Source organism: Hemitrygon akajei, chromosome 12, assembly GCF_048418815.1.
Source record: "Hemitrygon akajei chromosome 12, sHemAka1.3, whole genome shotgun sequence".
NCBI lineage: Eukaryota > Metazoa > Chordata > Chondrichthyes > Myliobatiformes > Dasyatidae > Hemitrygon > Hemitrygon akajei.
Window position 1 is genome coordinate 113,804,081 of NC_133135.1, and position 23,384 is coordinate 113,827,464.

At 45.7% G+C, this 23,384-nt stretch overlaps 1 protein-coding gene across 1 annotated transcript in view; it reads left to right on the forward strand.

The window, feature by feature from the left end:
- Positions 1-23,384, forward strand: part of LOC140736618 (proteasome subunit alpha type-6-like) — a 46,181-nt gene that overhangs the window by 19,260 nt on the left and 3,537 nt on the right. The window contains exons 3-6 of the mRNA XM_073062437.1: positions 3,302-3,383; positions 3,502-3,657; positions 17,232-17,410; positions 21,945-22,039. Of these exons, the coding sequence (XP_072918538.1) occupies positions 3,302-3,383; positions 3,502-3,657; positions 17,232-17,410; positions 21,945-22,039 (512 nt within the window). The remainder of the gene's footprint in view (positions 1-3,301; positions 3,384-3,501; positions 3,658-17,231; positions 17,411-21,944; positions 22,040-23,384) is intronic.

Here is a 23,384-nt window from a genome sequence, read left to right on the forward strand (position 1 = left end):
GATGCACCATCAATAACTCACGCTGAGACTTAGGAAGTGAGATATCAGCTTTTATTGACTGAAGAACAACACTACATCCTGGGAAAATGAGGGAGAGCAGCAGACCACAGTTGCCTTTATACAGGGGTCTGTGGGAGGAGCCACAGGAGCAGTCAGCAGGGTCTGTGGGAGGAGCCACAGGAGCAGTCAGACAGGTATATCTAGTTCACCACAGTTACTCTGTCCATAGACACTGTCTGACCTGCTGAGTTCCTCCAGCATTTTGTGTGTTACTCTGTCCATAGACACTGTCTGACCTGCTGAGTTCCTCCAGCATTTTGTGTGTGTTACTCTGTCCGTAGACACTGTCTGACCTGCTGAGTTCCTCCAGCATTTTGTGTGTATTACTCTGTCCGTAGACACTGTCTGACCTGCTGAGTTCCTCCAGCATTTTGTGTGTGTTACTCTGTCCATAGACACTGTCTGACTTGCTGAGTTCCTCCAGCATTTTGTGTGTGTTACTCTGTCCATAGACACTGTCTGACCTGCTGAGTTCCTCCAGCATTTTGTGTGTTACTCAGACCATAGACACTGTCTGACCTGCTGAATTCCTCCAGCATTTTGTGTGTGTTACTCTGACCATAGACACTGCCTGACCTGCTGAGTTCCTCCAGCATTTTGTGTGTGTTACTCTGTCCATAGACACTGTCTGACCTGCTGAGTTCCTCCAGCATTTTGTGTGTGTTACTCTGTCCATAGACACTGTCTGACCTGCTGAGTTCCTCCAGCATTTTGTGTGTGTTACTCTGACCATAGACACTGTCTGACCTGCTGAGTTCCTCCGGCATTTTGTGTGTGTTACTCTGACCATAGACACTGTCTGACCTGCTGAGTTCCTCCAGCATTTTGTGTGTGTTACTCTGTCCATAGACACTGTCTGACCTGCTGAGTTCCTCCGGCATTTTGTGTGTGTTACTCTGTCCATAGACACTGTCTGACCTGCTGAGTTCCTCCGGCATTTTGTGTGTGTTACTCTGTCCATAGACACTGTCTGACCTGCTGAGTTCCTCCAGCATTTTGTGTGTGTTACTCTGTCCATAGACACTGTCTGACCTGCTGAGTTCCTCCAGCATTTTGTGTGTGTGTGTTACTCTGACCGTAGACACTGTCTGACCTGCTGAGTTCCTCCAGCATTTTGTGTGTGTTACTCTGACCATAGACACTGTCTGACCTGCTGAGTTCCTCCAGCATTTTGTGTGTGTTACTCTGACCGTAGACACTGTCTGACCTGCTGAGTTCCTCCAGCATTTTGTGTGTGTTACTCTGACCATAGACACTGTCTGACCTGCTGAGTTCCTCCGGCATTTTGTGTGTGTTACTCTGTCCATAGACACTGTCTGACCTGCTGAGTTCCTCCGGAATTTTGTGTGTGTTACTCTGACCATAGACACTGTCTGACCTGCTGAGTTCCTCCGGCATTTTGTGTGTGTTACTCTGTCCATAGACACTGTCTGACCTGCTGAGTTCCTCCAGCATTTTGTGTGTGTTACTCTGTCCATAGACACTGTCTGACCTGCTGAGTTCCTCCGGCATTTTGTGTGTGTTACTCTGTCCATAGACACTGTCTGACCTGCTGAGTTCCTCCAGCATTTTGTGTGTGTTACTCTGTCCATAGACACTGTCTGACCTGCTGAGTTCCTCCAGCATTTTGTGTGTGTTACTCTGACCGTAGACACTGTCTGACCTGCTGAGTTCCTCCAGCATTTTGTGTGTGTTACTCTGACCATAGACACTGTCTGACCTGCTGAGTTCCTCCAGCATTTTGTGTGTGTTACTCTGACCGTAGACACTGTCTGACCTGCTGAGTTCCTCCAGCATTTTGTGTGTGTTACTCTGACCATAGACACTGTCTGACCTGCTGAGTTCCTCCGGCATTTTGTGTGTGTTACTCTGTCCATAGACACTGTCTGACCTGCTGAGTTCCTCCGGAATTTTGTGTGTGTTACTCTGACCATAGACACTGTCTGACCTGCTGAGTTCCTCCGGCATTTTGTGTGTGTTACTCTGTCCATAGACACTGTCTGACCTGCTGAGTTCCTCCAGCATTTTGTGTGTGTTACTCACAGTTTCCAGCATCTGCAGGATCTCTGGTGTTTATAAATTATTATCATTATTGCAGCAGTCTATTTCTCAACTGACAAACCAGGATGTTGTCAGTAATCTGCCAATCAGATGGCTTCATAGACAACACATCATCACGGCAACCCTGTCCACACACTATCAGAGACATTCCCTTTGTCCTAACCTTCCTACCCCCACCCTTTCTGCAAATTAAAACTAAAGCCTTTCCTCATCTTTCCTGTTCTGCTGGAAGGCCGTTGAGCAGAAATGCTAACAGCATTCTACCCTCTACAGACGCTGCCTGACCTGCCGACTAGTTTTTTGTTTCCTCTCCAAGATGCCCCTGGACTATCCGGTGCTGAGTAGCAGGGCCACGTGATCTAAAATCCACCCCTCCCCTTCCCCCACCCATGATAGTCCAAAAGGACCATTGTGCAGGAGTTGACGGCACCCTCTGTCCCTTTAGAGGGGCAATCGTCAGGGACTCAGTGATGATTCATACTTGGGAGTGCCCAGTTCATTTTCAGCACATCTTTCACAAAGCACATGAGTTATTAATATCACATTCAGCTGGGGGAAAATCATTTTGATTACATAATGGCAAAACAATTACAGCATTAATTATGCAAAAAATTCTGCAGATGCTGGAAATCCAGAGCAACACACATACAAAAAAATGCTGGATGAACTCAGCAGGTCAGGCAGCATCTATAGAGAGGAATAAACAGTTTTGGGCCAAGCTCCTGTATCACTTAGTTGGGTTTCTGACATGCTCTGGGCAAAACGGAAAGAAACAAGGAAACTATTTAAGAAGATTCTCCTCACATTCTATATCTCAGTCTATATTTGTCATTCCCTGAATACAAACAGATACGCCTACCATGTCAGTAACAGTCTTACACAATATCTTCTACTGACTTCTTCCATGGGTTATTATTCACATCCATCATCACAGATCCCCACCACTCGGCCCATGCCATCCTCTCACTGTTACCATCGGGCAGGAGGTCCCATACCACCAGGTTCAAAAACAGTTATTGGCCACGTCCATCATCACAGATCTCCCACATCATACTCGATTCAAGTGATCGCACTACTTTGGTAATAAATTAACCTTGACTGTGACAAAGTGAGTAACGCCAGCTCTTTCTGCTGGAGATTCAGACTTTCAACATCTGACCCTCAGCTTGTTGTATTTCAGGATAAGCTTATCGACGCCAGCACTGTTACCAACGTGCACCGCCTAACGGACAAGATCGGCTGCGTCATGACAGGCATGCTAGGTTAGTCCTCTTCGCCGCTTGCTTGTGGGCCTGTTCTTTCGTAGCCATGGCAACTGTGTTTAACACACTTTTCTCTCTGACACTTCTATGCTCCCGCCCTCCCCCCCAACGTAACCAGCGGACTGCCGGTCGCAGGTTCAGAGAGCTCGTCACGAGGCTGCCAACTGGAAGTATAAGTATGGATATGACATCCCAGTAGACATGCTGTGCAAAAGAATGGCCGACATCTCGCAGGTCTACACTCAGAATGCCGAGATGAGACCCTTAGGCTGTTGTGAGTACATTTCGACTTTACGCTGAGAATGGTTGCTGGGGTGGGGGGGGGGGGCACTGTAGCATAAAACTATATTACGGGTTCAATTACCAGTAAGGCGTTCGTACGTTCTCCTGGTGACCTCGAGAGTTTCCTCCGGGTGTTCCGGTTTCCTCCCACAGTCCAAAGATGTTTGATTTGGGGTTAGAGAGTTGTGGGCATGCTACGTTGGCACCAGGAGCACAACAGCAATTGTGGACTGCTCCAGGCACGTCCTCACACTGTGTTGGTCACTGCTGCCAACATCACATTTCACTGTATGTGACAAATAATTCTTATCTTTAATCCTTGTCAGCAGTCAGGATTTGAAACACTGTTTGATAATGGAGACGAAGATGGTAAATCTGGAGCAGCTCACAGTTTTCTGGAGGGACTCAGCGGGCCAAACAAACTCTGTGGTGGAGAAAGGAATTGTTGACGTTTCTGAACCTAATGAATGAGTTTCAACCCAAAATATCAACAGTTCCTCTCCCCCAACAGATCACCGAGACCCTCCAGCAGAAGGCTCTTTAATAGAATGGTGAGAATAGTCCTTAGCAACAGGCTTCAAGAAGTATTCCAAGGTTACAGGGAAATCATAGAACATAGGCTGTCATGTTCTGCATAAGTATTCACCCCCTTCAACTCAGTATTTAGTAGATGCAATTACAGCCTTGAGTCTGTGCGGATAGGTCTCTAGTAGCTTCACAAATCCGGACACTGTAATTTTTCCCCTTTCTTTACAAATCTGCTCAAGTTCTGTCAGTATGCATAGGGATCATGAGTGAACAGGCCTCTTGAAGTCCAGCCACAATTTTTTAATTAAATTGAGGTCTGGACCTGACTTGGCCACTCCAGGACATTAACTTTGTTGTTTTAAAGCCATTCCTGTGTAGCTTTGGTTTTATGCTTGGGGGTCGTTGACTTGCTGGAAAACAAATCTCCCACAATGCAGTTCTCTTGCTGACTGCATCAGGTTTTCCTCCAGGATTTCCCTGTATTTTGCTGCATTCATTTGACCCTCTACCTTCACAAGCCTCCCAGGGCCTGCTGCAGTGAAGCATCCCCACAGCATGACGCAGTCACCACCGTGCTTCACGGTAGGGATGGTGTGTTTTTGATGATGTGTGGTGTTTGGCTTACACCAAACATAGTGTTTAGACTGGTGGCCAAAAAGCTCGATTTTTCAGAATCAGAATCAGGTTTATTATCACCAGCATGTGATGTCAAATTTGTTAACTTAGCAGCAGCAGTTCAATGCAATACATAATCTAGCAGATAAAAAAATAATAATAATAATAAATAAAATAATAATAATAAATAAACAAGTAAATCAATTATGTATATTGAATAGATTAAAACAAAAATGTGCAAAAACAGAAATATTGTATATTAAAAAAACAGTGAGGTAGTGTCCAAAGATTCAACGTCCATTTCGGAATTGGATGGCAGAGGGGAAGAAGCTGTTCCTGAATCGCTGAGTGTGTGTCTTCAGGCTTCTGTACCTCCTACCTGACGGTAACACTGATAAAAGGATTTGATAAGCGATCTTGAAGTAAAGGAGCCATTAGGAGATAGTGACCATAATATGATGTTTTTATCTGCAATTTGAGAAGGATAAGGGCAGATCGGAGGTGTTAGTGTTGCAGTTGAACAAAGGAGACTATGGAGCCATGAGGGAGGAGCTGGCCAAAGTTAAATGGACGGATATCCTAGCAGAAAAGACAGTGGAACAGCAATGGCAGGTATTCTTGGGAATAATGCACAAGATGCAAAATCAGTTCATCCCCCGGAGAAGGAAGGATTCAAAGGGGAGAAAGGGGCCACAGTGGTTGACAAAGGAAGTCAGAGATTGCATAGCATTAAAAAAAAGAAGTATGACAGAGCTAAGGTGAGTGGGAAGACAGATGATTGGGAAATTTTTAAGGAACAACAGAACTTAAATAAAAAGGCAATACGGGGAGAAAAAATGAAGTACGAACACAAGCTAGCCAGGAATATAAAGGAAGATAGCAAAAGCTTTTTTAGGTATGTGAAGAGAAAGAAGATAGTTAAGAACAATGTTGGGCCCTTGAAGAATGAATTGGGTGAAATTGTTATGGGAAACAGAGAAATGGCAGAAGAATTTAGTAAGTACTTTAGATCTGTCTTCACTAGGGAAGACACAAGCAATCTCCCAGATGTATGGATGGGCCAAGGACATAGGGTAACAGAGGAAATGAAACAGATTGACATTAGGAAGGAAATGGTGATGAGAAGACTGATGGGACTGAAGGCTGACAAATCCCCAGGTCCAGATGATCTGCATCCTAGGGTATTAAAGGTGGTGGCTCTGAAAATTGCGGATGCAATGGTAATCATTTTCCAATGTTCCTTAGATTCAGGATCAGTTCCTGAGGATTGGAGAATGGCTAATGTTATCCCACTTTTTAAGAAAGGAGGGAGGGAGAAAACAGAGAACTATCATCCTGTCAGCCTAACATCAGTAGTGGGGAAGATGCTAAAGATGAAATAGTGGCATATCTAGATAGCAATGATAGGATTGGGCCGAGCCAGCATGGATTTACCAAGGGCAAATCATGCTTGACTAATCTATTGGAGTTTTTCGAGGATGTAACCAGAAAGTTAGACAAGGGAGATCCAGTGGATGTAATGTACCTCGATTTTCAGAAGACATTTGATAAGGTCCCACATAGGAGATTGGTGGGTAAAATCAGAGCTCATGGCATTGGGGGGAAGATATTGACATGGATGTGTTACGTATCCCGTAACTGGATCACTTACCAGCAAAGATAGAGAGGTCCGTTGAAGTCTGATGGCACTATTTTGTAGAAGTTTTTATTTATAAAGGGGCACAAAAATAAGGTTAATACAAACATTCAGATAACATACATCGTCAATACACAATCTAAAGCTAATAATCAATAAGAAATAAGCTCTATCGTTGTCTAGGAGTAATATATATTGTCCGATGTATATCTAAAAGTCTCTCGCGGTCACTGCAGTTCCACCAGCTGCCGTCTTTTGGGTGTCGCGGTGGTGCACTTTGTTGGAGAGAGAGAGAGATAGGTATAGAATGGAACAGTTACCTGGTGGGTTTTTCCAACCTTTATGAGTTCAATCCGTCGGAGTCTCGTTGGGGAATGGCCGCTCACTTGTGGCCTCTCCTGTAGCTAAAGCCGTTCTTTCATGGTGAGGTCGCCAATCCCAGGCAAGGAAAAGACGCACACGAACCCCCCCCCCCCCACCGGCTGTCGCTATTAAACGCTGTCGCAGGATTTCGAGCGTGTCTTCTGGTGCGTCTGGGGGGCCGTCTTTACAACCCCTCTTTTATCTGAGCTCATGGGGTCTCAGATGTCAATCAGGTTGGGATGATGCAATCTCTCTCCGTCTCTCCACCCACATTGCCCTGAGGGTATACACGTAGTACAGTTCCCAATTCACAAAGGTGTCTCCACGAGACAATGACCACAGTCGCCAGCTTTTGCCTCGCCGTGAAACGAGGGTCACTGCACGTATCTCTCTCTTCTCTTGGGTCATTGACCCCCCCTTCACTAGAGCTCTTGCGATTCTCACAAAGGAGGGGGCTGGGATCATAACACCTCCCCTCTTAAAAACGTTTTTACCAGCGGTTAAAACGGAGTGGTACAGAGTCTTACAGGGTTTTCGGATCTAACAGTACAAAAGCTTTTCTTTTAACTACAGAGCTGTACCGTCATACATTTTTCAGCATCTAAACAGTTAACGATTACAGTGGCATTTCCTTTAATATGGTAACATCTTGTCCCTGACTAAAGGCTGGTAGCATCAGATTTCAACAGGCAGGGTTCCAAGGGGGTTGTCTTTGTTATTCACTTGCTTTGTCAAAATCCCATACAGCCGGTTTTTCTATTTAAAAATGGCACCCCCATTAGCCGTCACCTCTTTTCCGGTGAGTTCCTACGTGGGGGACCTGGGTAATTTGGCGAGGTACTCTCTCGTCTTTCTGTTCCATAAGGGTTATTCTCTCAACCCCGTGTCCCAAACTTAAATCATCGTGTGAATTTCCACCCAATTCTTTAATGGTACACAGGTAGCTAGCCCTTTTGTCAGGACCATGCAGGCTGATGGGTTTCAGTTCGAACCTTTCCCTCAGGCCGCATATAAAATTCGGCTTTTTCACAGCGCTCTCTTGAATAACAACAGCGTGTGGGGCACCTTTACATTCCAAATCAACCTGTAATCGATGCGCAGGCACCGCGTTCCCAAGCCATCGATTCTGTAGCCTGGTTGCTTCTTCTGACACCAATCTAAACTTTAAATTTTCTTCATTCGATTTGGGAACTACAAACTTTCCGTTCCCTTCAATAATGATGTTTATCCCCCCATGGTCGAGTTCCACTTTAAGGTTCACCACCCCTTCGTGTACAAACACCTGGGAACCCTCCCTTCCCCCAATTACCAGGGTTAACCCTGTCTTCACTGAACCCAGTCCATCTGACCCACAGGGACTGCATTCCTTTTCAACTGAATCAAATACCTCAGACTTTTTCTGAGCTCCATTACTAGGTTCAGTACCACATGCATCCACATCTTGGACACACTCAAACGGGACATCTGCCTCTTCCAGGCTTTCAATACCCATACCCTTTTCAAATTCTAAATTCCCCTGATCCTCCCAGTTCCTCTCTGGGTAACTCCCTTCCGGAGTAAACTCAACCCCGCGGGCTGAAACAACCTCGCCTGCCAACCCAGCAGACCTCTCCAAGGTAATGGCATCCTTTTCATCTAGGACTGCCTTCATCTCATTATCGGGAACACCTTGACAAGTCTCAACTTCTTCAAACAGGGCTGCCACCCCCAACAGATCATCCATGTCCAACTCTGGACCTTTTAACAGCTTTTTCCGTTTCTCATCTTTATTTCCTACCTCTAGGACCTTTCTCTTCGCTAAGGGAAGATCTAGCTCCTCTCCCTTAACCCCTTTCACTTTACTACTCTTCGGTTTACCACCCTCAGAACCCTCGTGGTACAGGGTCAGTAGGACCGTCTCGGCCGAATCAATACTGGCCAGATTTAAACTGCTCGCTTTCTCAGCTGCCTTTCTCGACAGGCTGCGAATGCTCGCGCCTGTGGTACAGACTGGAGATGCGAGGGGCGGGGCTGCAATCCTCACAGGCTGTTTGGGCCGTGTCACCCTTGTCCAAACCAGCCCCCCGGCTAAATCATTTCCGAGGAGGACGTCCGCGTCAGTTTTCGGGAATTCTGATGGCACCTCTATTTCGACTGGTCCAGATACCAGCTCACAATCCATAATTACCTGATGTAGGGGCACCATTTCTATTCTTGTACTTATCCCCTTCACGGCGACCATTCCCCTTCTCCAACCGAAATCTAGTATCTCACGGCGGATCAACGACAGCTCCGCCCTGGTGTCTCGCCAGATTCGGACGGGAATGGGTGGGTCTCCCCCCTTCATGGACACGGTTCCGGGTGACAGCCAAGTCTCTGACCCCTCTCGTACTCTGTCTACCCGGGGCTCTCTCGTCGATTTACTGATTACCACGGCACACCCGATAGGGACCACTGCTTTCCCTTTTTCTGGCTCCTTTCTCGGAGCAAAGCACCTAGAGGCAATATGTCCTCCCTTCCCACAATTAAAACAGGTCAAGCCTGGAAATCTCGGGCTGCCTGGCCTTTCCCCCTCAACCTTACCACTAGCTCCCGGCGGGACCTCTGCCTCAGCCGGCGGGCTTTCCCTACCGTTCCGACGGTCTCTCGGGTAACCTTTTGGCAAGGAAAACTTTGTCCTGTGGGTTAGAGCATATTCATCTGCGAACCTAGCAATTTCCAAGATGGACTTATTCGCCTTCTCATTCAAATACATCCAGATCTCCTCCGGAACACACCCTTTTAATTCCTCAATCAAAAATAACTCCCTGATACGCCCATAATCCCCGTCCACCTGTTCCGTGGTGCACCAACGGTCCAAGAGCACACCCTTTTCATAGGCTAGCTCGATATACGTTTGATTCCACCCTTTCCATAAATTTCTGAACCTTTGTCTATAAGCTTCAGGTACTAGCTCGTAACTCCAGAGAATGGCCTCCTTTACTTTGGCATAATTCTCCGCTTCCCCTTCCTCGACGGCCAATGCCGCATATGCTCATTGTGCCTTCCCTTTTAACACACTTTGTAACAACGCCACCCACTGCTCTTTGGGCCACTTCTGATTCACTGCCACCTTTTCAAAAAGCAAGAAATAACTATCAACATCCGACTCTTCGAATGGAGGTACTACCCTCAACTCCCGACTAACATTAAACCTCTCCTCTCGATCTAACCCTAGATCTCTTCGCTCTTTCTTTAACTTCTCCATCTCCAAGTCATGTTCCCTCTGTTTCTGTTTCTCCTCATACTCTCTTTGCTTTTCAGCTCGGTCCTGCTCTCTCTCGGCCCGTTCCTTCTCGTTCTCGGCTGCTTCTAGCTCTTTTAGCTGAATTTCATGCTGTCTTTGTTTTTCAGCTTGGTCCTGCTCTTTTTTCACCTCTAACTCCTTTATGTGGAACGCCTGCTCCCTTTCTTTCTCGCTCTCAGCTACTTCCAGCTGCTTTATTTTAAATTCATGTTCCAACCTTAATTTCTCCAACTCTAGCTGATCCATCCCACTCGCTAGTACCTTTTCAGGGATATTTTCCAACTCCTCAGCTGCAAACACCTTCTTCCCAATGTAATACTGAGTTATGACCCTTCGCACTTCCCGTTTTTTCATGGACGACCTCACTTCTGTGAGGTCCAATCCCTTCACCAAATTTAACAAGTCTGATTTTGTGGCCGCCTCTAGCGCCTCCACAGTCGGGTTTTTCATAAATTCACCCACGTCCATCTTTGCTGGTTTCCCGTCTGGCTACCTGCGCAACCAGATCCAAGTTTGGACTTACAAGCCCGATTCACTGGCCTCCCAATTTGGTGTCAAATCCCGAGACGAGAATCCCAAGTTGTTACGTATCCCGTAACTGGATCACTTACCAGCAAAGATAGAGAGGTCCGTTGAAGTCTGATGGCACTATTTTGTAGAAGTTTTTATTTATAAAGGGGCACAAAAATAAGGTTAATACAAACATTCAGATAACATACGTCGTCAATACTCAATCTAAAGCGCAGGTATAGTAATAATCAATAAGAAATAAGCTCTATCGTTGTCTAGGGGTAATGTATATATTGTCCGCTGTATATCTAAAAGTCTCTTGCGGTCACTGCAGTTCCACCAGCTGCCATCTTTTGGGTGTCGCGGTGGTGCACTTTGTTGGAGAGAGAGAGATAGGTATAGAATGGAACAGTTACCCGGCGGGTTTTTCCAACCTTTATGAGTTCGATCCGTCAGAGTCTCGTTGGGGGGTGGCCGTTCACTTGTGGCCTCTCCTGTAGCTAAAGCCGTTCTTTCGTGGTGAGGTCGCCAATCCCAGGCAAGGAAAAGACGCACACGAACCCCCCCACCGGCTGTCGCTATTAAACCCTGTCACAGGATTTCTAGCGTGTCTTCTGGTGCGTCTGGGGGGCCGTCTTTACAACCCCTCTTTTATCTGAACTCACGGGGTCTCAGATGTCAATCAGGTTGGGATGATGCAATCTCTCTCCATCTCTCCACCCACGTTGCCCTGAGGGTATACACGTAGTACAGTTCCCAATTCACAAAGGTGTCTCCTCGAGACAATAACCACAGTCGCCAGCTTTTGCCTCGCCGTGAAACGAGGGACACTGCACGTATCTTTCTCTTCTCTTGGGTCATTGACACCCCCTTCACTAGGGCTCTTGCGATTCTCACAAAGGAGGGGGCTGGGGTCATAACAGATGGAAAACTGGTTGGCAGATAGAAAGCAAAGGGTAGCGGTGAATGGGTGTATCTCGGAATGGCAGGTGGTGACTAGTGGGGTTCCACAGGGCTCGGTATTGGGACCACAGCTGTTTACCATTTACATCAACGATTTAGATGAAGGCATTGAGAATAACATCAGCAAGTTTGCTGACGATACTAAGCTGGGTGGCAGTGTGACGTGATGAGGATGTTAGGAGAATTCAGGGTGACTTGGATAGGCTGGGTGAGTGGGCAGATACTTGGCAGATGATGTTTAATGTGAATAAGTGTGAGGTTATCCACTTTGGGAGTAAGAACAGGAAGGCAGATTATTATCTGAACGGTGTAGAGTTAGGTAAGGGAGAAATACAAAGAGATCTAGGAGTCCTTGTTCATCAGTCACTGAAGGTGAATGAGCAAGAGCAGCAGGCAGTGAAGAAGGCTAATAGAATGTTGGCCTTTATTACAAAGGGAATTAAGTACAAGAGCAAGGAAATCCTTTTGCATTTGTACAGGGCTCTGGTGAGACCACACCTGGAGTATTGTGTACAGTTTTGGTCTCCAGGGTTAAGGAAGGACATCCTGGCTGTAGAGGAAGTGCAGCATAGATTCATAAGGATAATTCCTGGGATGTCTGGACTGTCTTACGCAGAGAGGTTAGAGAGACTGGGCTTGTACACGCTGGAATTAGGGAGATTGAGAGGGGATCTGATTGCAACATATAAGATTATTAAGGGATTGGACAAGATAGAGGCAGAAAATATGTTCCAGATGCTGGAAGAGTCCAGTACCAGAAAACATGGTTTAAGAATAAGGGGTAGGTCATTTAGGACAGAGTTAAGGAAAAACTTCTTCTCCCAGAGAGTTGTGGGGGTCTGGAATGCACTGCCTCAGAAGGCAGTGGAGGCCAATTCTCTGGATGCTTTCAAGAAGGAGCTAGATAGGTATCTTATGGATAGGGGAATCAAGAGATATGGGGACGAGGCAGAAACCGGGTATTGATAGTAGATGATCAGCCATGATCTCAGAATGGCGGTGCAGGCTCGAAGGGCCGAATGGTCTACTTCTGCACCTATTGTCTATTGTCTATTGTCTATAAAAGGACATGCCCTGGGTGCTGGAGGCCCTTAGTAATGGACACTGCCTTTCTGAGACACCGCTTCCTAAAGATATCCTGGGTACTTTGTAGGCTAGTACCCAAGATGGAGCTGACTAGATTTACAACCCTCTGCAGCTTCATTCAGTCCTGTGCAGTAGCCCCTCCATACCAGACAGTGATGCAGCCTGTCAGAATGCTCTCCATGGTACATCTATAGAAGTTTTTGAGTGTATTTGTTGACGTGGAAAATCTCTTCAAACTCCTAATAAAGTATAGCCACAGTCTTACCTTCTTTATAACTACATCGATATGTTGGGACCAGGTTAGATCCTCAGAGATCTTGACACCCAAGAACTTGAAGCTGCTCACTCTCTCCACTTCTGACCCCTCTATGAGGATTGGTATGTGTTCCTTCGTCTTACCCCTCCTGAAGTCCACAATCAGCTCTTTCGTCTTACTGATGTTGAGTGCCAGGTTGTTGCTGTGGCACCACTCCACTAGTTGGCATATCTCACTCCTGTACGCCCTCTTGTCACCACCTGAGCTTCTACCAACAATGGTTGTATCGTCAGCAAATTTGTAGATGGTATTTGAGCTTTGCCTGGCCACACAGTCATGTGTATACAGAGAGTAGTGCAGTGGGCTAAGCACACACCCCTGAGGTGCACCAGTGTTGATCGTCAGCGAGGAGGAGATATCACCAATCCGCACAGATTGTGGTCTTCTGGTTAGAAAGTCGAGGATCCAATTGCAGAGGGAGGTATAGAGGCCCAGGTTCTGCAACTTCTCAATCAGGATTGTGGGAATGATGGTATTAAATGCTGAGCTATAGTCGATGAACAGCATCCTGATGTAGGTGTTTGTGTTGTCCAGGTGGTCTAAAGCCGTGTGGAGAGCCATTGAGATTGCGCCTGCCGTTGACCTATTGTGGCGATAGGCAAATTGCAGTGGGTCCAGGTCCTTGCTGAGGCAGGAGTTCAGTCTAGTCATGACCAACCTCTCAAAGCATTTCATCACTGTCGATGTGAGTGCTACTGGACGATAGTCATTAAGGCAACTCACATTATTCTTCTTAGACACTGATATAGTTGTTGCCTTTTGAAGCAAGTGAGAACTTCCACCCGTAGCAGTGGGAGGTTGAAAATGTCCTTGAATACTCCTGTTAGTTGGTTGTCACAGATTTTCAGAGCCTTACCAGGTACTCCATCAGGACCTTCTGCCTTGCGAGGGTTCACTCTCTTTAAAGTCAGCCTAACATTGGCCTCTGAGATGGAGATCACAGGGTCATCAGGTGCAGCAAGGATCTTCACAGCTGTAGTTGTGTTCTCCCTTTCAAAGCGCGAATAGAAGGCGTTGAGTTCGTCTGGTAGTGAAGCATTGCTGCCATTCTTGCTGGTTTTGGTTTCATCAGACCATAGAACTTTGTTCCAGCTGATTTCAGAATCTCCCACGTATCTTCTGGCAAACTCTAGCTGAGAATTCATGTGAATTTTTTCAACAGTGGCTTTCTCTTTGCCACTCTCCCATGAAGCACCCGGGCAACAGTTGTTGTACGTGCTGTTTCTCCCATCTCAGCCACTGAAGCTTGTAACTCCTCCAGAGTTGTCACAGGTCTCTTGGTGGCCTCCCTCACTCGTCCCCTTCTTGCACGGTTAGTCATTTTTTGATGATGGCCAGCTCTTGGCAGATCTACAGCTGTGCTATATTCTTTCTATTTCTTGATGATTGACTTAACTGGACTCCAAGGGATGTTCAGTGACTTGGAAATTTTCTCATATCCATCTCCTGACTTGTGCTTTCAATACCCCTTTCATGGAGTTGCTTTGAGTGTCCGTTTGTCTTCATGGTGTAGTTCTTGCCAGGATACTGACTCACCAGCAGTTGGACCATCCAGATACAGGTATATTTTTACTACAATCAATTGAAACACCTTGGCTGCCCACAGGTTTATATATAGCTAGGGCACCCTAAGTAATTCTAAAACCAATTGGCTGCACCAGTGATGATTTGGTGTGTCATATTAAAGGGGGTGAATACTTATGCAATCTTTTTGTGCTTTATATTTTTAATTAATTCAGATCACTTTATGTAGAGATTTGTTTTCACTTTGACATGAGTCTTTTTTCTGTTGATCAGTGTCAAAGAAAGCCAAATTAATCGGTGATTCAATGTTGCAAAACAATATAACATAAAAACTTCCAAGGGGGTTGAATACTTTTTATAGGCACTGTATATGTATATTAAATAGTTAAATTAAATAAGTAGTGCAAAATCAGAAATAAAAAGTAGTGAGGTAGTGTTCATGGGTTCAATGGCCATTCAGAAATCAGATGACGGGGGAAGAAGTTGTTCCTGAATTGTTGAGTGAGTGTCTTCAGGCTTCTGTACCCCCTCCCTGATGGTAACAATGAGAAGAGGGCATGTCCTTGGTGGTGGAGTCCTTAATAACAAATGGTGCCTTTCTGAGGCATCGCTCCTTGAAGATGTCCTGGATACTACAGAGGCTAGTACCCGTGATGGAGCTGACTGATTTTATTACTCTCTGCAGCTTAGAACATAGAACGTAGAAATCTACAGCACATTACAGGCCCTTCAGCCCACAATGTTGTGCCGACCATGTAGCCTACTCTAGAAACAGCCTAGAACTGCCCTAGCGCATAGCCCTCTATTTTTCTAGACTCCATGTACCTATCTAAGAGGCTCTTAAATGACCCAATTGTATCCGTTTCCACCATCGTCGCCAGCAGTGCATTCCACGCACCCACCACTCTCTGTGTGGAAAAACTTACCCCTGATAGGTACCTATTTCCAAGCACCTTAAAACTATGAAGTTAACCTTGTGTTAACCATTTCAACCCTGGGGAAAAGCCTGTGACTATCCATACGATCAATGCCTCTCATCATCTTATACACCTCTATCAGGTCACCTCTCATCCTCTGTCACTCCAAGGAGAGAAGGCCAAGTTCACTCAACCTATTTTCATAACATACACCCTCCAATCCAGGCAACATCCTTGTAAATCTCCTCTGCACTGTCTCTATGGTTTCCACATCCTTCCTGTAGTGAGGCGACCAGAACTGAGCACAGTACACCAAGTGGGGTCTGACCAGGGTCCTATATAGCTGTAACATTACCTCTCGGCTCCTAAACTCAATCCCACGGTTGATGAAGGCCGATACACTATATGCCTTCTTAACAACACTATCAACCTGCGCAGCAGCTTTGAGTGTCCTATGGACACAGACCCCAAGATCTCTCTGATCCTCCACACTGCCAAGAGTCTTACCATTAATGCTATATTCTGTCTTCAAATTTGACCTACCAAAATGATCCACTTCACACTTATCTGGGTTGAAGTCCATCTGCCACCTCTCAGCCCAATTTTTCATCCTATCAATGTCCCGCTATAACCTCTGACAACCCTCCACATGATCCACAACACCTCCAACCTTTGTGTCTTCAGCAAACCTACTAACCCACCCTTCTACTTCTTCATCCAGGTTGTTTATAAAAGTCACAGAGTAGGGATCCCAGAACAGACACACCACTGGTCACCGACCTCCATGCAAAATATGACCCATCTACAACCACCCTTTGCCTTCTGTGGGCAAGCCAATTCTGGATCCACAAAGCAAGGACCCCTTGGATCCCATGCTTCCTTACTTTCTGAAGGAGCCTCACATGGGGAACCTTATCAAATGCTTTACTGAAACCCATATACAGTACACCCACCGAACCTGTGTAGTAGCACCCCACACCCCCATACCAGACGGTGATGCAGCCAGTCAGAACACTCTCCACGGTACATCCACAGAAATTTTCAAGTGACACCTCAAATCTCCTCAAACTCCAAATGATATACAGCCATCATCTTGCCGTCTTTATAGCTGCATCTTGAGCTGACTATTTCCAGTTGTTCTATTCTGTATGAGTCATGTGCATGCTTACGTTCTGCTAGTCCCATCCGTGCAGTTCACCACTAAACGAATCTTGCTTATAGATCACCAACCAGTGTTGAAACTTGCTTTGGAATTGGCTCATCATTGTTAGTTACTGCCTGTTACGCCCTTGAGCTAAGGACCTCCATCTCTGTCTGTCCTTGGACATCCTCAGCTGTAGAAGGATTCTTCATTGCTGTTTCAGTAACAGTTTTGTTTGACCAGTCAGGGTTGTTGGCCCTGAGCTGAACCCTCGAACCTGGAGGACAGGTGGATCATTCTTAGTCTGGCCTCTACCCTTTGACCTGCTTGGCATGGGTGACCCTACCAAGAGCCAAAGCATAAAGCCCTGACTTCAGCCAGCACGGCTCTCCGGGTCATTGAGGCACGCAAGCCTCCAAACCTTAAAATAAGGTTGTGGTCCTCTCGGAGGACATGTATGGAGACACAGTGACAAGCTTGTCTTACACACTGTTCATACAGATCAGATCCTTACACAATACATTGAGGCAGAACAAGATAAAACAACACCAATGCAGACTCCAGTGTAACAGCTCCAGAGAAAGCACAGTGCGGGTTAACGATAAAGTGCAAGATCATAACGAGGTAGATTGTGAGGTCAAGAGTCTATCTTATCACTCCAGGGAACTATTTACCACCTCCTTTCTCGCTGTTGCTTCGCAGGCATGATACTTCTGGCCATGGACGACGAACGCGGACCGCAACTCTACAAGTGTGACCCCGCTGGTTATTACTGCGGCTTCAAGGCCACCACTGCAGGGGTTAAGCAGATCGAGGCCAGCAGCTACTTAGAGAAGAAGCTGAAAAAGAAACCAGACCTGACGTACAAAGCCACCGTGGAGGTACCCTGTGTTTCAACACAGCTTCTTCCCAAGACACACTTCCCTCTAATCCTTCTGTTAGTTTCTGGAGATATAGGACTTTTGCAAGAACGAGTATGGATTCACCACCGTCATCATTATGTGCCATGTGCTCTGACATCATTGTTATGTGCTGTGTCATATGACATCATCATTATGTGCCAAGTGCTCTGACATAACCATTATGTGCCGTGTCATATGATGGAGGCATTCATGGTGTTTGCGTGACCTTGATTGTTCTTGGAAAATCCAGGCAGCACCCTGGTAAATGTCCTCTGCACCCCACCTCCCCCCTCAAAGCTTTCACATCCTTCCCATAATGAGGTGACTGAAATTGAACAAAATATTCCAGGTGTGGTCGAACCAGGGTTTTACAGAACTTATTACCTTACGATTCTTGAACTCATTCTCCTGTCTAATGAAGGCCACCTCACCATCGTTTGTTTACTTGTTATGTGCCGTGTCTATGACTTGGGCAATTATAGTCTTTCCATGACTGTGATTGTTTTTGGCAAATTTTTCTACAGAAGTGGTCTACCATTGCCTTCTTCTAGGCAGTATCTTTACAAGACGGGTGACCCCAGCCATTATCAATACTCTTCAGAGAGTGTCTGCCTGGAGTCAGTGGTCACGTAACCAGGACTTGGCCAGTGAGCAGCAGCTGTTTCATGTTCCAAGCATCAGGAATCCCCCAGTCTCAGGGACCAGGGAGAATCCGAATCAGGTTTTTTATCACTGGCATGTGACGTGAAATTTGTTAACTTAGCAGCAGCAGTTCAATGCAATACATAATCTAGAAGAAAAAATAATAATAATAATAGTAATAAATAAACGAGTAAATCAATCACAGTATACATATATTGAATAGATTAAAAATAGTGCAAAAAACAGGAATACTATATATTAAAAAAGTGAGGTAGTGTTCACGGGTTCAATGTCCATTTAGGAATTGGATGGCAGAGGGGAAGAAACTGTTCCTGAATCGCTGAGTGTGTGCCTTTAGGTATCTGTACCTCCTACCTGATGGTAACAGTGAGAAAAGGGCATGCCCTGGGTGCTGGAGGTCCTTAATAATGGACGCTGCCTTTCTGAGACATTGCTCCCTAAAGATGTCCTAGGTACTTTGTAGGCTAAAGATGGAGCCGACTAAATTTACAACCCTTGGCAGCTTCTTTTGGTCCTGTGCAGTAGCCCCTCCATACCAGACTGTCAGAATATGCTCCATGGTACATCCAAAAAAGCTTTTGAGTGTATTTGTTGACATACCAAATCTCTTCAAACTCCTAATAAAGTATAGCCACTGTCTTGCCTTCTTTATAACTACATTAATATGTTGGGACCAGGTTAGATCCTCAGAGATCTTGGCACCCAGGAACTTGAAGCTGCTCACTCTCTCCACTTCTGATCCCTCTATGAAGATTGGTATGTGTTCCTTCATCTTACCCTTCCTGAAGACCACAATCAGCCCTTTTGTCTTACTGACGTTGAGTGCCAGGTTGTTGCTGTGGCACCACTCCACTAGTTGGCATGTCTCACTCCTGTACACCCTCTTGTCACTACCTGAAATTCTACCAACAATGGCTCTATCGTCAGCAAATTTATAGATGGTATTTGAGTTGTGCCTAGCCACACAGTCGTGTATACAGAGAGTAGAGCAGTGGGCTAAGCACACACCCCTGAGGCGCGCCAGTGTTGATTGTCAGCGAGGAGGAGATGTTATCACCAATCCGCACAGATTGTGGTCTTCTGGTTAGGAAGTTGAGGATTCAGTTGCAGATGGAGGTACAGAGGCCCAGGTTCTGCAACTTCTCGGTCAGACTTGTGGGAACGATGGCTTTAGTCGATGAACAGCATCCTGACATAGGCGTTTAGGACAGGGAGCTATTTTGGCTTATGCATTGAATTACTCAAAGCAACCACTGATGTCACAAGGACCTGAGGATTAGTAAGTAGACCCCTGCCCTCCTCTCCTCCTTTAAGATGCTTGGAGTCATAGAGCACTACAGCACAGAAATGTGTCCTTCAGCCCATCTAGTCCGCGTCGAACTGTTATTCTCCCTAGTCCCATCGACCTACACCTGGACCATAGTCCTCCATACCCCTCCCATCCATCTACCTATCCAAACATCTCCCTAGTCCCATTGACCCACACCTGGACCATAGCCATCCATACCCTTCCCATCCATCTACCTATCCAAACTTCTCCCTACTCCCATTAACCCACACCTGGACGATAATCCTCCATACCCCTCCTATCCATCCAAACCTCATAAAAGGTTTGAAATCAAACCCACATCTATCACTTCCACTGGCAACTCGTCCCACACTCACATCATTCTCTGAGTGAACAAGTTCCTCCTCAGGTTCCCCTGAAAATTTCAGCTTTCACCCTTAACCCATGACCTCGTGTTCCAGTCCCACCCAACATGAGTGGAAAAAGCCTGCTTGCATTTACCCTATCTATACCCCTCATAATTTTGTATAGCTCTATCAAATCTCCTCTCATTCTCCTTTGCTCTAGAGAATGAAGTCCTAACTTATTCAACATTCCCCTAAGTCCTAGTAACATCTTTGTATATTTTCTCTGTACTTTTTTAATCTTATTGATATCTTTCCTGTAGGTAAGTGACACAATATTCCAAATGAGGCCTTTCCAATATCTTATACAACTTCAAAATAACATCCAAACTCCTGTACTCAGATTTATGAAGGTCAATGTGCCAACAGCCTTTTTCCTGTTGTCCTCTCTCCTCTCTAATCTTTCCTGTCCTGCCCTTGATCTTCCCCACATCCCTGGCTTCAGCTATCACCTTCCAGGTAGCCTCCTTCCCCTCCACCCCCCACCCACCTTTATTTTCTGGTGATTATAGGGAATGGTTTTACGATAATAATTTGTTGTGTATTTCGTATTTCAATAATATTTTGTGTGTGTGTGTGTGTGTGTGTGTGTGTGTGTGTGTGTGTGTGTGTGTGTGTGTGTGTGTGTGTGTGTGTGTGTGTGTGTGTGTGTGTGTGTGTGTGTGTGTGTGTGTGTGTATTAATATATACGTTGTAGCCCCGGGAAAAAGGTACACACTCAGGACAACAACTACTTTTTCGGGTTTTAATTCCTTTATCTGTTTTAGACGTTTAAGTGCCAGAAAAGGGTCTTAAAACAAACCGAACGACTTTACAATCAGGACCTGCCGTTACAATCTCCGCTTAACCTTCGGTCCACACACTTGTGTCTCGACCATTTGCATATGCAGTATAAAAAGTACAAAGAAAATCGCACAAAACTGATACAGTACTAATATGGTAGGGGCAATTCTGAAGAAACACAATACAAACAACATTAGAATTCCCCCAACCCTGTATCTTACACACAGCAGCAAAAAATGTAAGCGAATACATCTCATCTAAGACGTCTACTATTCTTTAGTACACACGTGCTGAACCCCCGAACGGAGACTAAACATTCACGTTACGTGGTTACATGCACAATCAGACATTATACAATAAACTTAGACAAAAGGTACACTTTAGCACAACTTTTACAAGATATTGCCTGGTAGTTAAATTACAGGAAGACTGACCTACTTGGCCGGTGAGGAACTTTGCAAGCCACGCTATCCAGCGTCGAGTTCTTTACTCATGAAAATCTAAAGCATCCACATGTAAAACATGTCAAATTACCGATATTCCCGATTCGCCAACAAGCATAAACGAATTCACATGGATATTGTAAATTAATGCTCATCTTTCCTCACCAAGCCCGGTACCCCTGGGGGAACTTGATTCCAACACCCCACCAGCTCCTGCAGCAGAAAGCAAAATGGTCTCCCTGCTATCCCCCACGTGCGTAATGATGTCACCAGCTCCACTTAAAGGCACAGGCACCTAATCCAGCATTACCCAGATGGATGCCTGAGTACACTTTTTAATGATAATGAACAGCATTCAATGGTCACCTGGTTACATATATGTATATAGCTTGATTAAGCATTCTTGTTCATTTGAATAATTAATTTCAGGTTATATGTAAAAATATGTTAATTGCATACGTTATCATGTTACCAGGGGATACGTACATGTCTTGCTTCAAGTAAACTCGAAGTTAGGCCCACATTCTTTCTTTGAATGAATGTTTTGAAGTTACAAAACATAACTCAATTGAAATACAGCTTGTGTCAGGAAGCTCAGACCCTAAAAGTTTAGGGGAGACATCAGGGGTAAGTTTTTTACACAGAGGGTTGTGAGTGCCTGGAATGACTTGCCAGGGATGGTGGTGGAGGCTAAAACATTAGGGGTATTTAAGAGCCTCTTGGACAGGCACATGGATGAAAGAACAATGGAGGGTAGTGTGGGTTTAGTACTTTTTTTGAAGGATTATATGGGTCAGCACAACATGGAGGGCTGAAGGGCCTGTACTGTGCTGTAGTGTTCTATGGTTCTAACCCCTGAGCCCTTCCTGTGGTCTGAGCAAGCAGCCGCCTTTTGTAGATGCCACTGAGTTTGATGCTTCTCTTTCTAACAGCTTGCGATCTCCTGCTTGTCCACGGTCCTGGCACTGGACTTCAAGGCTTCAGAGATAGAAGTTGGCGTCGTCAACGCGGAGAATCCCAAATTCAGGTCTGTACAATTCATAGGAACAGGAGACCGCACTGCTGTTATTCCACCGTTCAGTTAGTAATCGGAGTTCCTTCAGACTACGCAGCAAGGTAGCGTAGTGATTGTCCGACCTGGGTTCGATTCCCACTGCGGCCTGTAAGAAGTTTGTACGTTCTCCCCGTATCCTCTGCTCTCCTCCCACAGTCCAAAGGCGTAATCGTTTGGGTTAGTGAGCTGTGGAAATGCTACGTTGGCGCAGAAGCGTGACGACGTTTGTGGGCCGCCCCCTTGGACTGTATTGGTCAACGAGGCAAAAACGATACATTTCACTGTATATTATGATGTTTCAACGTGGTGATGGTGGTGGTGGTTGTCTGTTGTGTCCGGTGATGACAGGAAAACTGTGTGGGAGCGTTTTTAAAGCGGAAAAGCAATTTCACTGGGACAGTTGCACTCTCTCAACTTCAGAAGTCTGGGTCCAGTGGTACGAACAAGCCTCACAAATACAGTGAAGAACGTGTTTGTGTGTCACCCAGACCCATCATTCCAGATCGAGGTAGCAAAGAGAATCAGAAGCAGGCACACGTCGGGAAATTTGCTGTCTTTGAGGCAGCAGTACAAAGCAATACACAATAATGGAGACAAAACCGTGAAATACAGTAGGAGTGTGTATATGCTTACATTATTAATAAATGGTTAAATAAGTAGTGCAAAAATAGAAATAAAAAAGCAGTGAGGTGGTGTTCATGTCCTTTCAGAAATCAGCTGTTTCTGAATCGTTGAGTGTGTGCCTTCAGGCTTCTGTACCTCCTTCCTGACGGTAACAATGAGAACAAGGCATGACCTGGAAGATGGCGGGGGTCTTTAATGACGAATGTCACCTTTCTGAGGCACTGTTCCTCGAAGAGGTCCTGGGTACTATGGAGGCTAGTGCCATTGATGGAGCTGACCGAGTTTACAGCCCCCTCCCTGCCCCCCGCCATACCAGCCAGTCAGAACTATACGACTATAGAAATTAAATGAGTAATGCAAAAAGAGAGCAAAGCAGAATCGCGAGGCAGTGTCCATTCAGAAACCTGACAGGAAACACTGAGCTGTTACACTTCTCTGCATTATTGTTCTACCTCACTGCACTGTGTAATGAATCGATCTGTATGAACAATACTCAAGACAAGCTTTTCATTGTATCTCCACACATAGTAAACGGAGGGTCCACGTGGGGTCTGATTCCCAGGATCCTGAAAATCGAGGTTTCCTCAGCACAGGCTGGATGCTTGAACATTCCCGACACGACGTGTGCGTGTGATGGATCTTCCGTGACAGCAACCAGGAAGAATTGGGCTGCCCCTCCCTGCTTCAGCCAGAG